This window comes from Penicillium rubens, assembly GCF_028828025.1.
Source record: "Penicillium rubens strain IBT 27055 chromosome Unknown utg000002l_segment0_segment0, whole genome shotgun sequence".
NCBI classification, from domain to species: domain Eukaryota; kingdom Fungi; phylum Ascomycota; class Eurotiomycetes; order Eurotiales; family Aspergillaceae; genus Penicillium; species Penicillium rubens.
This window is the reverse complement of record NW_026890600.1, coordinates 1,586,661-1,601,251: the sequence shown is the minus strand read 5'-3', so window position 1 is coordinate 1,601,251 and position 14,591 is coordinate 1,586,661. Positions and strand designations below refer to the sequence as shown.

Genomic DNA, 14,591 nt, shown 5'->3' with positions numbered 1-14,591 from the left:
CTGATTGAAGAGGAAATTATCCAAAATTTCCTCATAAACTCTGGTTGATTTATCTGCACGTCATTTTAAGCACCGAAAGCAGGCCACCCCGATTAAAGAAAGAACAACGGATCCGTGGCAGATCAACTCGAGGCAAGGAGAACAGCTAGGTGGATTGCCATGCGATGACAAGATCCTAGAGAGGGTGACCAAGTGTCTACTCTCGTTTGTGGTGTTCCTTCCCTATTCCTCTGCGATTCACAGTCCTACAAAGTGCCTCCCTCCTACTCTCAGTAGTGGGTCCTGTTTCCTAGGTCAAGAGGCTGTCGCTCGTAGTGAGCCATCCGGTCGTCGGACCAATAGTACAGTGAAGTACGTTACAATAAATACATCAGTGTACAAAACTTAGAGGCCATCGTGGTACGACACGCCGTTTGGAATATAACGCATCGTCGGAGCGTATGCGTACATCAGAATCTGCATATATTACTATTCCAAATTGCAGCTTAGACAAGCAAATTCACGTTCGAGCGAAGTTCCTCTCTGCGTTTACTGTCGTACACCTTTTGATATTCCAGACTCCACAGCCTTGATTTGAAGTGCCAAAAACTTGGAGTAGATCCGGCACAAGGCGAGGTTTCCGCCGAAGTACCAGAAGCCCGGATGACCACTGGGGCGCCACATCTGAACAGCGTAATTAGCACGTAACCCAAGAAGGTCGCCAGTGAACACGGCGACTTACAGCTTGAAGCTCTCCTTCTGCATCTATATCCCAAACGTCCGAACACCGATCCGCGACCTTGTCACCTAGGACTTTCCTGACCGTTGTTCGCATATTATCGTATCCAGTGGCGAGAACAACAACATCCGCTGGCAGAGAGTCGCCATTCGCTAGAAGCAGCTCGTGATTCCCAAACCCATTAATGCCGCCCGGGTTGTGATTGACTTTGATCTTGCCGTCGATGATAAGCTGGCTGCATCCGACGTCAATATAATATCCTCCACCGCGGGTAAAGTATGCACGTGAAATTCCAGCCCCATCTATCCCAAAATCAAGTTCAAAGCCAGCGCGACGGAGGCCGTCAAGGGTCTCCTTTTCGGCGTCGGCAATTCGCTTCGTCATGTGCACATTCAAAGCAAACTGAACGGGCCAGGGAAGACTCTCGCAGGCGATATCACATTCTTCAGTTGGTGGACTGCAGGGTCGGTGTTAGTATGATGTGAATATCGGATGAGGAGGTAAGAAAGAGATGGGAAAGACGTTGGAAACGTACCCGCCATCCTCATGCATTCCACTGTGCATCATAAAGACACCCTTGTCGGCGGTTATAACATATGTCCCACTGCGCTGCAGCATAGTGACGTCTGCACCGTTCTCATAATAGTTCTGCGCGATGTCATGACCGCTGTTACCAGTCCCGACGACGACAACTTTCTTGCCACGAACATCACTTTCTGACGCATCGCGGTGCTGGCTGCCATGGTACACATTACCCTGGAAGGATTCTTGTCCCGGGAAGGAGGGAACCTTAGCCTCGCCTGAGTGTCCTGTACACCATACAATGTGACGAGGCCGGAGGGTGCGTTGGGACCCATCGCCACGAGCGAGGATAACCGTCCACTGGCCTGCAGCTTCGTCGTACTCCGCTGAAACTATTGAGGTCTGCATCCAGATATTCAACTCCATAATGCTGGCGTATGCTTCAAACCAGTCACCCAATTTATCTTTTGGCGTAAATTGTGGCCAATTTTGCGGGAAGGGCAGATAGGCCATGTGTGTGAATTCGGCCGGATCGTGCGTGACAAGTGTCTGCATCAAAAAATCAGTATTCCTCTCCATAGCATAAATCAAGTTCCTCAAATGCCATTTACCCGATACCGGTTACGCCAGTTATCCCCAACCCGCTCACTTTTGTCAACAATCAAGCACGACACGCCGAGGCTCTGCAAACGCGCACCCATATTCAATCCGGCTTGGCCTATTGACTAGTTAGCATTCCAATAATAGGCACTAATCTTAACAGATAAATTCCTTACCAGCCCCAACAACCAAAGTAGTGGGCTCCTTATCCAAAAACTCCTTCTGCCGATTCCTGCGCTCGATCCATGTGCCCCCAGCCAGACCACCAGGCATCGACTCCGTCGTCCCTTCAGCCCGTCGCTTTCCGAGGGGTTCCTGAGCCGAGCTGAGCTCCTGCAACGACGTATACATAGCATAAGCCTTCCAAACCCCATCCTCCGCCTGCGTCAGGCGCAGCATCCCCGTTCCAGTGCCAACGGCAGTCACGAAGAAGAACATGGAAGACACCCAGTTCAACCCGTCAACAACCTGCTCCAGTCGTGGCTGGAACTTGCCCGTATCCTGGAGTTTAAATTTGGACAGTTGTGCCTTGGTCTGTTGCCTGCATAGGAAGTTTTGAATCTCAGTGGCTGTGTGTACGGTGCGCATGTCCCAGTCTAGCGCCAGCATGTCGCGCCACCAGGACTCATCGTGGAATAGCTCCTTGATGTTCAAGTTCTCTGAACGGGAGAGCTGCGCTTCGAGAGCCGAGAGCCATTGCTGGGCGATGCTTCGCGGGTCGGATGGTACGTCGGAGGGCGTATTGGGCAGTTGGATAATGTGTGGGTTTCCACCGGTTAATGTCGTTGCCATTCTGAGGACGGTTCAGAGATTTCCTCGGCCGACTTGAACGGGCGTTACGGCGGTATAATTCGGGCAGCGATGTGGAAGGGTGCTTTCTGCTTCGATTGCGAATGCTTGTTGGCAGTTCTTATATCCTCTGTGTTCCCCTCTATTTCCATGTTGCCGGATTAGCCTGTCACAGGCAACTAAGCCGAGTTCCACGGCGTGCCTCCGACCGAGGGGCAGTTGGAGACGTGGAGTACAATTCAATATCCAGGTGGAGTCGCCTAACGTCAGTCACCCCGGCCTCCTCCCCGAGATTCTGGGGCAGATCGGAAGAATGAACCCCGAGCTGACCATTGAGGCAGGTTAGCCGACCGGACCAGCCTCAACAGGAAAATCTGGCGATGGGTTCTAGAAACTTGCCGAATCTGGTATCTGCAGGCTCACCTTACTCTTCTGGGATATCCCTCATATGGTAGACCCTACTGAGACAGCATCTCTAACCCCTTTGGGGTTTTAACTCTTTCGCTCAGTTTGCAACGCGAGTGCCATTTTCTATAGCATGGCAATTGTTAAAAGACACAGCCTGCGATCAATTGGTTCTGATAATAACGCTAAGGGCCCTAGAATCATAAGCAATCACTGATTCGTAGTCACGTATTCCGCTAGTCATTTGTTAGGAACGGCGATTAATATAACGAAGATTAAGTAAAGACCAGATGTCAAGGATGTAGCATATATTATAGAATCTCAAGCGGTAAGGATTGAATACTTCCAATGGTTAAGAAAGTAGCACGGATCGTTCGAAGCAGCGAACTACGTACCTGCTTTATGGCCCTGTGGATTTGTTCTTACATCCGCTAGATCGAGGTCACGTCGATGGTATGAAGCGACGCAAATAATCTCCATTTCATGCCCTTTTTCGGACGCATAAGCGGATGCCGCTGTTTTGCCTAATTCCATAGCATGTGCCAGCGAGGCTCGACGCTATAGTGTAGTGTTGAAATTGTTTTTGTGGAGTCCGGATGTTGATATGTCTGGAGGAAAAAGAGAGTTGTACTATTGATCGAAATCGTTGTATCTCATAATCATTGGTCTTGGGGCACGAAGGAGAAGCATGGTCTTCGGCAAGAAATCTCACTAGGTAACGAAGTAGTTGTCTAAAAGGCTTTGGTCTTTTACCGCCTACGTGTTTGGATACCTTCGGGAGCCTTTCAATGTTGGAAAGTCCGACCCGCGTGGAAGATAGTTGTAGTTGCCAAACCAGTCGACGGGCGGTGTAGTAAGTATCACGTGACTATATTCTGCCATATCTCCCGAAACAAGTAGGCGGTATAATTCTGCCGGAAAACAGGGGTTAAATTGAGCTTTAAGGATAAATATTTCGCCCTTCGGGGCATAGGGTGAACTGAAAATATACAGAGAAGATTAACATGGCCCCTGCACTAAGGATGACATGATTCAATCAAAGAGAAGCTACCTATTTTTTTCACTTCGATGCCTTTATTTGAGGCCGGAGGGTGCGGGTCATTTTCGTTCCGATATGATTGGTCCTAGGATATTGGGTAGTCACGTGAGAACCGGCGAGGTCGTGGGTTCGAATCGGGTGAAAGCAATTCGATTGGCCAAGCTATATTTAGTGGACCCACGGTCTCCACAATCCCATTCATTTTCAGGTCCATCCATAGTATGTGCAATGTACATTGAGTATGCTCCGGTCCCCTCCTACCACAAGATGAAATTAATATTGTAATACAATACATCTGCCTAACGATTACATTCTCAACAGGTCACCGAACTTGTAAAAGTTTGTTTCATGAAGGATAAAGGGGAAATGAATCCTAATAATGACAGCACAATTATTCTGTCTATTCCAAGTGTGGACAGGGTGACGATTTACCGTTTGTGTATTTTGTGACACTGACAAGAGGTACAGTTGTATTGAGCAGTAGAGATCCAACATCGATAATTCTCTCACTATCTGAGCACAAACTCCGTGCCGAGAAGGGGCTTCTGCCCAATGGCATGTGGGAAGTTTTCGATGAGCGTATTCATTTGATCTTGATGTTTGGTGTAAACTCATCAAGGCACATCTTCCCAGTCCTGCATAAATTGTTGACTCCACTTCCACAATTTATGAGGAGCGACGAACATATCCTTCTGATGTCTGGTGGGGCTGTGTACTGAAACCCTAGGTCCATGTGTAGAATGTGAGCTGATGTGAAAAAGAGAGAGAGGAAGATCAACTAGACGACGAGCAGAAGTCCTGTCCGCCTTAGGCAGTCAGGCTGCTATTATGACAGGCCTCTACTCCATACAATGTACTGCACTCGACATATCATAGGTATAGCCCAACATGCCAGCTCAGCTGACAAGTGGCCTACATTAGCCCTAGATCGCATAGTAACATCAATACATCATAATGACCTTACCTAGGTGATGCCCCTATATTGGTTCTTGTATGAGTTAGAAACAAAATAAGAAATTTACCAGTAGCTTGCATATGCAGCAATGCTGAGGTGCAGTGGCAAATGCAAAACCCTGCATATGTAGCTAGAACTCTACTCCCTACAAGGCAGATGGATTTGAGCATGTGTTAGTAGTTTCGTACAGTGAGACTTATTGGAAATGACATTCCTGTTTAACCACAGCTTTCCTAGCGGAGGAATTGTTCAGCCAATTTAAAAGGCAGTACTACGTATGTGCCACTCAAAGCCAAAATGAGTAAATCTTGGATAATTTCGAACTCAAATTTCTAGATGATAGTTGACTTATACATATACTCCGATCACACTGTTACTGTGCGGTGCATCGCTCTTGTCACGAGTGAGTATATGTACTGCACTCGCCCAATCGAGAAAGGGATCTCATCCTTATTCCTCTCCTTTTCCCTAGAACCTTCCTTGCTGCTCCCCGTCTGGAAATGGAGGGCCCCAATTCGGGCTCTTCAAAGTACGCCTGTAAGAGTGTCAGCTCTATAGGGAGTTACAGTACCATTTATACGGGCTTGGTCGTCGATGCCGTGCTAGATTCGTCTATTTTGGAAGGGAAACTTACCGAGTTGGTCGGATTATGGCCAATACTTGGCGGTGATTTGATCAAAGATGTGAGTTCATTTCCCCATTACTGCGGCCCGCTTATATATCTCCCCTAAGACAAAACCATGGTCCTTCACCTGTGGCTCTACGGTCGATTATGCCAGCAGGGCTATTGACCAACCACTGGCTACCCATCTTCCAACACATCACGAACAGCATAGGAAAGAGCCAAGCATTATGGAAAGCCCCGAATTATCTGCAGTTGATGAGAAATTTATATTCAATGTTTCACCCAGTCCCGTGAACAGTTTCCGCCTTCGCGTCACTTTCCTACAGGATGCTACTTTGCTCTGTTTTGGAATATCACACCATATATGTGATGGCAATGATTGCTGGGAAGTGGTCAAGGCATTTTGTGACCTATTGTCTAATAGGCCAGTTCCTTCATTTGCTCTTCCGCCTGACACCGGGGGTGTTCGAATGTCTGATCTGGTGAAAGTCGAAAATGAGTGTTCCGAAGCCGAATCGAACTTCCACTACCTGACGCATGCGCAGCATTACGACAATGGAATATTCAATCTAGCAGTGACTGTGTGGCGCGTGCTGCTGACGATCCTTGCTGTGAAGTTTGGGTTCCTTGCGGAGCTCGCAGCCAAGTTTATCTACATTCCAGGCGCATGGGTTGACGAACTGCGGGTCAAATCACAGGCAGAGCTGAAAGACTGCTCTCCTGATATTCAACTCACACGAAACGATGTTATCGCTGCATGGTATCTGAAATCCGTCTATTCCCCTCTACCTACAAGCATGTCCCCTGATCCAGTGGACTACTTTGGGATTATCAACCTTCGCCGCTTCATTGAGCCCCCAAAGTCCGGAACATACTACATTCGCTGTAGTATTGGCGCTTTTCGGTGCTTTTTCTCTGTTCAGCAGCTGAAAGAAGAGTCGGTTGCTGAGATTGCACGGAATATACGTCTCGCAACACTGCAATATACATCCACCGAATCCGTCCGCCAGGGGCTTCGATTCTCAGAAGATCATGCATCCAAGTCTCTCACTTTAGCGCTGCGTGGCACTATGAGCCTAGGGGTTGCTGTGGTGTCTCACTGGACAACATTTGATTATGCAGGCCTTGATTTCTCCGGCGCCAGCCTTGATGGGAAAAGAGCGTCAGTCATATTTGTCAACCCCATGATTGTAAACAACTGGCACCTCACGATAACACCTGTGGCTATCGTCACGAAGAACGGGTCTGGAGGCTACTGGATGCGCGCTACGAATACACCCACTGGCTGGGAACGGTTCGGCCAATCTAACAAAAGTCTGTTTCCTGCCTAGTGATCGGAGTTCTGTCTTGGTTGTTTGCAAATCATAGTTCAACTAGCATGTTTTATTTCATCTAAAATGTTCCAAAAAAATGCCCTGTAGACTGTTGAAGCCTGAGGCAACCACATCAAACATCCCTCTATCCTCTGTCTCTCCAGAGTTTCTTTTCTCTTCGGATCATTTTCATTGTAAACAAATAAATTTTCCCCTACCGCAGCTATGTTACCCCCGAAATGTTGCCACATGAATAATAACAATCAAAGCATTTTCTGCACGGCACAGCTATACAGGACTATGGGGACCGATCCAAGACACCTAAACCCTCATCGACTGGTGGACGGTGAATCTCGAAGCGTTGAAGGGTCAGTCAAGGATGATGGGTTAAGCTGAGTGAGAGGGTCGCCCGCTACCTTCCCGAAAATGAGGCTTGTTTGGCCCCAACACAGCCGGGGGCCATCGCAAATTGTGATTTAACAGTGAAGTCGAAGGTACGCTCCATTTTAACGCAGAGTTCTTCAACGGCCCGTGTGGTCCTGTGAAATGGACTGGTCTGCCTTGCGGTCAGCATTGACAAGCCTCTCATTGCAGGCAGCCTTCAATCGTGGACCAAACATACCAACTGATCAACAAACGCGATACCCCGGACCGGGAAGCGGCAGATAACGGCCCAAAGGGTTCTCCAACCCCCACCACTGCCAACCACGAAACAATGGAATTACCGAGTTGTTACTTTGCACATTGGAAATGGCACTGCCGCTACTCGCCGATGTTATTCTCACGGTCAAATTGGCCACAAAGGCTGCTTCTGGCGGCTTTGGATGGGGTTCCTCGTCGGCCGTTATCTATGAAGGCACATGCCACCAGGCAAGTCAGATCGCGACCGGCCTCCATATTCTTGTCAACATCGTCGTGATGACTTTGGTCGCCACAAGCAGCTACTGTAATCAAGTCCTGGCAGCACCCTCGCGCGCAAGAATCAATGTTGCCCACGCTCAACGGGTGTGGGTATCGATCGGATCCTTCAGTTTTACGAACGTCTGGTATACGGCCATGTGGCGCAAGACACTATGGCTCTTGATTCTTGGCGCCTTTCGTTATACCATACCCAGTTATACCCAATGGGTTACCTGGGATTTATTGCTACAGTGTTGGCTGTGAACGTGCCCAGGCTGTCATCATCGCAGTCGAGCCTTACATGGGTAGGTGCGTCGTCCGTTGGTCCGGGGGTTATGGTTATGCCATGGCTAATTGTGGTCGTGGCTATTCTTATTTTGATGTTTCGGAGGTTTAAATCGACCGCCATTCCGATTGCAATGAACTATAGCGCGGTCATCAGTGCAGCTTGCCATCCACCCCCAGACGATATCGATGTCGCGGAGATCCAGACAAGGTGCTGCCGTACTACCTTCACGTCGAAAGACGTTGTCGAGCCACGTTCTCAATTTGTGTACTACTCGAATATAAGAGGAGGAAGTCAAAGCACTTTCGTCCCCTTCAAATTATTACAGAATCTGATATGCTTAATTGTCGGAGTTCCCTACCAAGTCCGTATGGCCCTCCTGAAAGACCAACACCCGAAGCTGATAAAGAGGAAAATCCAGTCTCATCACTCTCCAGGATAGACTGTATTACCCTGTCGTCGGATTTCGTCCATGATCTCCATCATATACAGTGTTTCGGCCCACGGCATAATCCTGCTCTCTTTCCGGCCTTCAAGGATATCAAGTGCCGTTCGTTCAGCCTCATGGACAAAGCCACGGCCCAGGGTTGGAAACTCATATTTCTTCCCTTGACACATATCCCTCGGGAAAAACGCACGATCCGGATTCCCTTCTTGCTTGTTCCACACAGTAAATGATTCCGGCGCAGACGGCGTCCTCCCTTCAATTTCCACATACCCATCGGTCCCGTGTACAACAGCAAATACTTCACCAGGAGCACCGAGAGCTTTAGTTGTTGAGGTAACGATACCCTGCTTTCCAGTCGAGGGATACCGCAGAATTGTACTGGTGGTCACTTCAACACCTTCCTCGTGGGTTTGCGCGGCCATAATGCGCGGTATCTCATCTTGGTCGGGTGTACTCCCTCCCAGGGTCATTCTCGCCCAAGTAAGCGAATAAACTCCAATATCCAGCAATGACCCCGCTCCCAATTCAAGGTTGCGGTATCGGGAGGTTGGTGGAAGGGAGGCGATATCAACACCAGACGCAAAATCCGAGAACACCCGGAAGACATCCCCAATGACCTTTTCTTCGTGGAGCAATCGCTTCAGTTCGGTGAAAAGTGGTCGATGCCGGAGCCACATTGCTTCTGCGACGTAGACATTCTTTTCGCGGGCGGCATTGAATATCTCCTTCGCTTGTTTGGCATTCAGGGTGAAGGATTTCTCGCACAAGACATTCTTGCCTGCAGAGATTGCCTCCATGCAATCGCGATAATGAAATCCGTGGGGGGTTCCGATATATACGATATCAACCTCTGAATCGCGGTAGACTTCTTCATAAGAACTATAGACCTTCGGTTTCTGTTTCGGGCAGTATGTTCTCGCGAATTCTTGGCCCTTTTCGATGCTTGAAGTGCCAATAGCTTGGATAACATGCTCTACTTTTCCTTCTGGCCAGTCGAGAACCAGGTCTTCCACAAACCATTGGGCTATCATTCCGGTAGCTTATGAGAGGTGTTAGCTTACGTCCACAATCAACACCGAGAGCCCTCGGAAACGAACTCAGAACTTACTAATGATACCCCAACGAACCTTGGGTAAGCCAGACATGATGTATATGACTTTAGCAGCGGAAGGTTGCAAGAAAGAATGTCTACTATGTTGTAGAAGATGGAAAGAGATGCGATTTGCCACGATGTTCTGGGCTCGTGAGCAGCTCTTTTATTGAAATCCAGCACTACATCTGGAAATCAAAATCCGAACCCCTCCTATGATTTAAACCAATAAATGTGGCTTCTAGAAAGAGCAAGTTCGTCTCTTGCCCGAACTCCCTCGAACCCCTCATGTTGTTGTCTGAAAGCCTCGGGAACCAGAATCCGCATGGGAAACGGACAATAACTGATAAACAATGCCATGGAATCGTTCTTGTTCTCATCTACTTCACTACTTTACTACATCGCTACTATGTTGTATTGTTATGCGGAGCGTATTAATGCATTGCAGGTTGCAGGTCAGGACAAAATTGGCATTTCTTTTGGTCTATCTCAACAGCACTAAGCACCCCTTGGATCGCGCATCAAATATGAAAGCAAAGACAAAAGAACAGTAAATGGCTACCCATACTTACCAGTAGAAGGTTAACTGATCTCTACATCTCACCAGGGAACCAAGACTCGACCCCAAGCTTAATGATAAAAGCCCCTTTAACAATCACCTCGGGCGGCGCATCAAGCATCCACCTCCAGAGATCCTCCAGAGCCTCCTGATCACGCTTCTTCTCCTTAGGGTTAACAGCATAAAGCTTATACATATCAAGGTTGTGAGGCTTCCGAATCCACATGATACGGACTGGTGAGGCAGGAACATCTAAAGTGGGCGAAGTATTCCCGTGGATCTCCCAGCTCTTAGCAAACTGTCCCCACTGTGGGCGGAACATCTCGAATGTATCTTTCCACTCGGGATCGATATTACTATCCGCGAGAAGAGCACACATGCTCCAGACCAAATGCGTAGCGCTGACATACTTCTCGAGATAACCGACGAGACCGGGCTGGACCCCGTTCTCTCGGTGGAGCTGGAAACGGAACTGGTTAAGGGTCGTCTCAGGTGCAGGGTCTGGGAAGTAGCAAAGGAGATTACCGGGGGGAGATCCGGTACGGTGCTTCTGACGGTACATGTCCTCCTCGGGCTCGAAGGCTTCTGCTGCCTCGAGTGGGAAACGCTCCTTTGGAGCCTTGTCCTTGCCGGACTTCAAGAACTTCATGGTTGCAAGCTGTATGGTACTGTTGAGTTGTTAGTAATTGTTAGGATGTATGAGAAGAATGCTGGTGAGTTGGATAGTCGGAATTGGGATTGATGAGGTATAATCTTCGAGGTGAAGAGGACGCTTTATATAGTCAGGACAGACTGTATATGTACTTTGGCTTCTTAAGTCTGAACGTTTTATTTGGTGCGAATAATTGTCTTTGTCGTCTTTGTATCTAGACTTTGGAGCACAATACCTTTGTACACGAGGATTTTTCCTCTTTGTTTATAACGAGCAAGTATACCAAGCGTTTTTGAAATGGGCAACAAAGAGCCTCTTTGTATGTCATGCTAGCCTGGTTTGCTGTACTACAGAAACAGAGAAGAAACTGCTGCTAGCTCTGACAGGAACTAAGTCTAGGATCATACGAATGCCAGGTTTTCGACACTCCTTCTACTTTAAGGGGCTAAAAGCGAAAGCTATGCTATATATCCACGCATTGGGAGTTTAAACCATCTTAGGGAACCTAGTCCTACCATGTATTTCCATTCCATCGTACTGATTTAGCAAATCAGTCCCCACCTTTCATTTGGAGGGACTCCAAATGCCAATCAGATCAGCAGCAACTTCATACTCCACCAGTTATATGTCAAGACAACGCCTGACGCAATTAATCTGCTTACTTTTGTGGGTCTGAACTCTTCGGACTTAGTGGAGTAAACGCAAGTGCTGCACAAAAGCTTCCGGATATTTACCTGCCAGTACGAAAAGGGCTCAGGTTTTAACATATTCTCGGACCTTACATGGAGTATCGAAATGCCCTTCAGCAGAATTTTCTATTTTGACGCATGTGGACGCTTCGAAGAGCCTGTTGAGTATCTAACGAAATTACTTGGTCACTGATATCTTCCAGGAACCACAGAATCAAAATCGGACTATTGTGTATCTAGAGATTTGACAGAGTTTTTACCCATCATGAATTTAACCAATACGTTCGCCATACACCTGATTCTTCTCATTTTCATCTACAACTGTATAAAGCCTTAAGTTCGCCCCACTATGCTAAGCGGGGTTAGCGGAAAGACATTCACCGTTTCTATCAACATCTAAAGCTCGTTCATACATATTTAACGTCCCTTTATGTTAGTTTTGAGTGTTTCCAAGTGTCTTGTCTCATAATCTCTCAAGAGGTCTATTAGCCCTTCATTTCATCCACAATGCAGCCGTTTCAGCTCACCCTCTCCAACAATGGCACCGTGGCAGGTCTACAGTCTATCCCACCATTATCGGCACTGTCTGCCGACAACCGTCCCTTGATTGTTGGCCTCCACGGCGGAGGCTATGATAGTCAATATTTCGATGCCACTCCCAAGTATTCTGCCTCGTTGGCGAGTATTGCATTCGGGGTGCCTTTTGTGTCCATCGATCGTCCTTCTTATGGAGGAACCAGCTCGATTCTGCCCATTCCAGAGGGATCTGACTTCCCCCAAGAGACTGGTATCTGGTTGCACCGCTACATCCTGCCAAAAATTTGGACCGAGATTGGCGTACCCAACAAATGCAACTGTCTCGTCCTCTTTTGCCATAGCCTAGGGGGCATGGGAGGGATAGTCGCCGCAGCTTTGCATGCTCAAGACGATACACCGTCATACCCACTTGGTGGTATGATTTCAAGTGGCTTAGGCAATAGCCAGCCTGAATCGATGAAGAATTTCACCCCATCTTTCTTGCCTGTGGACGCCGACCACGGATTATTCCCCGTGAATGACAAAGATACTGTGATGTTCAAACCAGGGACTGTCGCCCCCGAGGTTTTGGAGCAAAGTGAACGCCTCAATGCCGTGTCTCCATATGCGGAAACTCCTCACTTTGCACCTGTGTGGCTCCCCGTATGGAGGGAGAAGTGGGCGGCGCATGTGTCAGTGCCCGTGATGTTTGCTCTTGTGGAGGATGATCCCTTTTTTGTTAGTTCGGAGGAAGAACTTGAGGCCTGTGCGCGGGCGTTCAAGAACAGTGTTCGTGTTGATAAGAGTTTGGTTAGAGGTGCCCCTCATTGCATGGAGCTAAGTCACTGGTCGCAAGGGTGGTATGCTCGAGGCTTTGGGTTCGCGCTAGAATGTTCTGCCAGTTTGGCGCATGATGGAACGTCCTAGACAGGGTACTTGAAGAGGGGAGGGCGGTCCGATAGCATAATTAGTGCACACCATCTTACCTGTCAACCATTTCCTTCGTAGCGTTTCTCTTCATTCGCATTTTGTTTGAGGCCTGTGCTGGTTTCATGGATGACTCGATATGTTTCTGAATAAGTCTTATATACATTCATATCCCAGAACACCACAGAAGTGACATTTAACATTCTCGCCCACTTTACCACTTCCTCTGTGGGTAGTTCTCGCCCCTATCCACCAGCTCGACTGCATCATCCTCACGTCCGTCAGCAGTCGTAAATGTAACCTTATGTGTGACAGACTTCTGGATCCCATTGCTGCCCGAAATGGGAGTATTGTTGTAATTGTAATTGTAAGAGTGACTGCTGCTACCGAATATTGTGGGGAGGAACCACAACTCAGCGCCCTGGGCCAACAACCACAGATGTAAGCGACCTTGTAGGTCGACCTACAAGCACAGTATGAACGAAGGCCTGCATCATTCGTACGGAACTATTCATTCGAGCCAGGCCTTCAGAATGTCCTGGACTGCATCCCACAACCACTCATCCCTCAGCTTTGCTGAATGATCAAACCCATGCTCCCCGTCCCGTACGATGAGTTTGAAATTCAGCTCAGGATCGATCTCAGCAACCTTGCTCGCCAGCCCATAGCTTTGTTCTACCGGCGCCACAGTATCATCCTTTCCATGTAGCACGAGAACTCCGCCTCTCGGAAAGCGAGCGCCCCGGTCTAGCTTCTTGAGAGGGTACGGGGCTATTGTGTTGTCAGGAAAGAGACTGCCCAGTCGTCCATGTTGGCAGAGCGAGAACATCAATTCCAGTCGTTCATTGCCAGCCCCGGACGATACAATCACCGGCTTTTGCGTGAGCGTTTCCTGTCGTTTAACTTCTTCCATGTGGCGTTCAAGACAGTCTCGGGGAATGGTCGGCATGTTAAACACCGGTCTTTCTTGCCCGTTGCAAAAGTACGGACTCCTGGGATCCACCACGGGATACACCGCGTTGATGGCGCGAATCTCGGTCGCGTGGTTGAGGCCCATCTGTAAGCTAAGATATCCACCGGCACTATCACCGACGCACATAATCCGGCTCAGGTCTGCTTGGATGGTTCCTTGTGTCTGCTGCTCGAGGAAAGCGGGTAGGGCTTGGTGTATCCACTTCCAGTTGTCCTCAACGTCTTCAAGGATTTCCGTAACAGAGGACTCGGGAAGCAGTCGGTAGTCCGGGGACACGATGATCGCTGAGTTCTCTTTGGCTAGCTCAAGATACCAAGGATTGAAAAAGGCGGGATAGAGGCTGGAACCGGCAACGAGGCCCCCGCCATGATAGCGGAGGAGGACTGGACGAGTGCGCAATTGCTGGGATAACTCATTCAGGCTCTTGGGGTAGAGCAGGTTGACTGTGAGCTCATGATTGTGTACCGTCTTGTAGGTGGTAGTCAGGATGACGAAGTCATCGAAACGTGACATGTCGGTTTCGAGGTCCATGATGTAAGCGAAGTGCTTGTCCACCCGTTAGGATTGGCATCAACAGCATGGCCC

The 14,591-nt window shown here is 48.6% G+C and overlaps 6 protein-coding genes across 6 annotated transcripts; 2 read left to right on the top strand and 4 right to left on the bottom strand.

Moving 5' to 3' along the window:
- Window positions 1–528: 528 nt before the first annotated feature.
- Window positions 529–2,632, bottom strand: N7525_003072 (putative flavin-binding monooxygenase; the record flags this gene model as incomplete). Its single annotated transcript, XM_002559488.1, has 5 exons — window positions 529–663; window positions 722–1,175; window positions 1,254–1,789; window positions 1,852–1,958; window positions 2,017–2,632. The coding sequence occupies 5 exons, from the start codon at window positions 2,630–2,632 to the stop codon at window positions 529–531; spliced, it is 1,848 nt and encodes a 615-aa protein (XP_002559534.1).
- A 2,896-nt stretch (window positions 2,633–5,528) lies between these two features.
- On the top strand, window positions 5,529–8,594 carry N7525_003071 (uncharacterized protein; the record flags this gene model as incomplete). The annotated part of the gene is made up of 5 exons (XM_002559489.2): window positions 5,529–5,711; window positions 5,761–6,947; window positions 7,561–7,752; window positions 7,842–8,065; window positions 8,119–8,594. 5 exons carry the CDS (start codon window positions 5,529–5,531, stop codon window positions 8,592–8,594), a joined length of 2,262 nt encoding a protein of 753 aa, XP_002559535.2.
- N7525_003070 (Gfo/Idh/MocA family protein) lies at window positions 8,579–9,745 on the bottom strand (the record flags this gene model as incomplete). Its single annotated transcript, XM_061212597.1, has 2 exons — window positions 8,579–9,639; window positions 9,709–9,745. The coding sequence occupies 2 exons, from the start codon at window positions 9,743–9,745 to the stop codon at window positions 8,579–8,581; spliced, it is 1,098 nt and encodes a 365-aa protein (XP_061069618.1).
- A 538-nt stretch (window positions 9,746–10,283) lies between these two features.
- N7525_003069 (uncharacterized protein) lies at window positions 10,284–10,898 on the bottom strand (the record flags this gene model as incomplete). The annotated part of the gene is made up of 1 exon (XM_061212596.1): window positions 10,284–10,898. The coding sequence occupies one exon, from the start codon at window positions 10,896–10,898 to the stop codon at window positions 10,284–10,286; it is 615 nt and encodes a 204-aa protein (XP_061069617.1).
- Window positions 10,899–12,097: 1,199 nt separating this feature from the next.
- On the top strand, window positions 12,098–13,033 carry N7525_003068 (uncharacterized protein; the record flags this gene model as incomplete). Its single annotated transcript, XM_002559493.1, has 1 exon — window positions 12,098–13,033. One exon carries the CDS (start codon window positions 12,098–12,100, stop codon window positions 13,031–13,033), a length of 936 nt encoding a protein of 311 aa, XP_002559539.1.
- A 511-nt stretch (window positions 13,034–13,544) lies between these two features.
- Window positions 13,545–14,537, bottom strand: N7525_003067 (uncharacterized protein; the record flags this gene model as incomplete). Its single annotated transcript, XM_002559494.1, has 1 exon — window positions 13,545–14,537. The coding sequence occupies one exon, from the start codon at window positions 14,535–14,537 to the stop codon at window positions 13,545–13,547; it is 993 nt and encodes a 330-aa protein (XP_002559540.1).
- Between the last annotated feature and the right edge of the window lie 54 nt (window positions 14,538–14,591).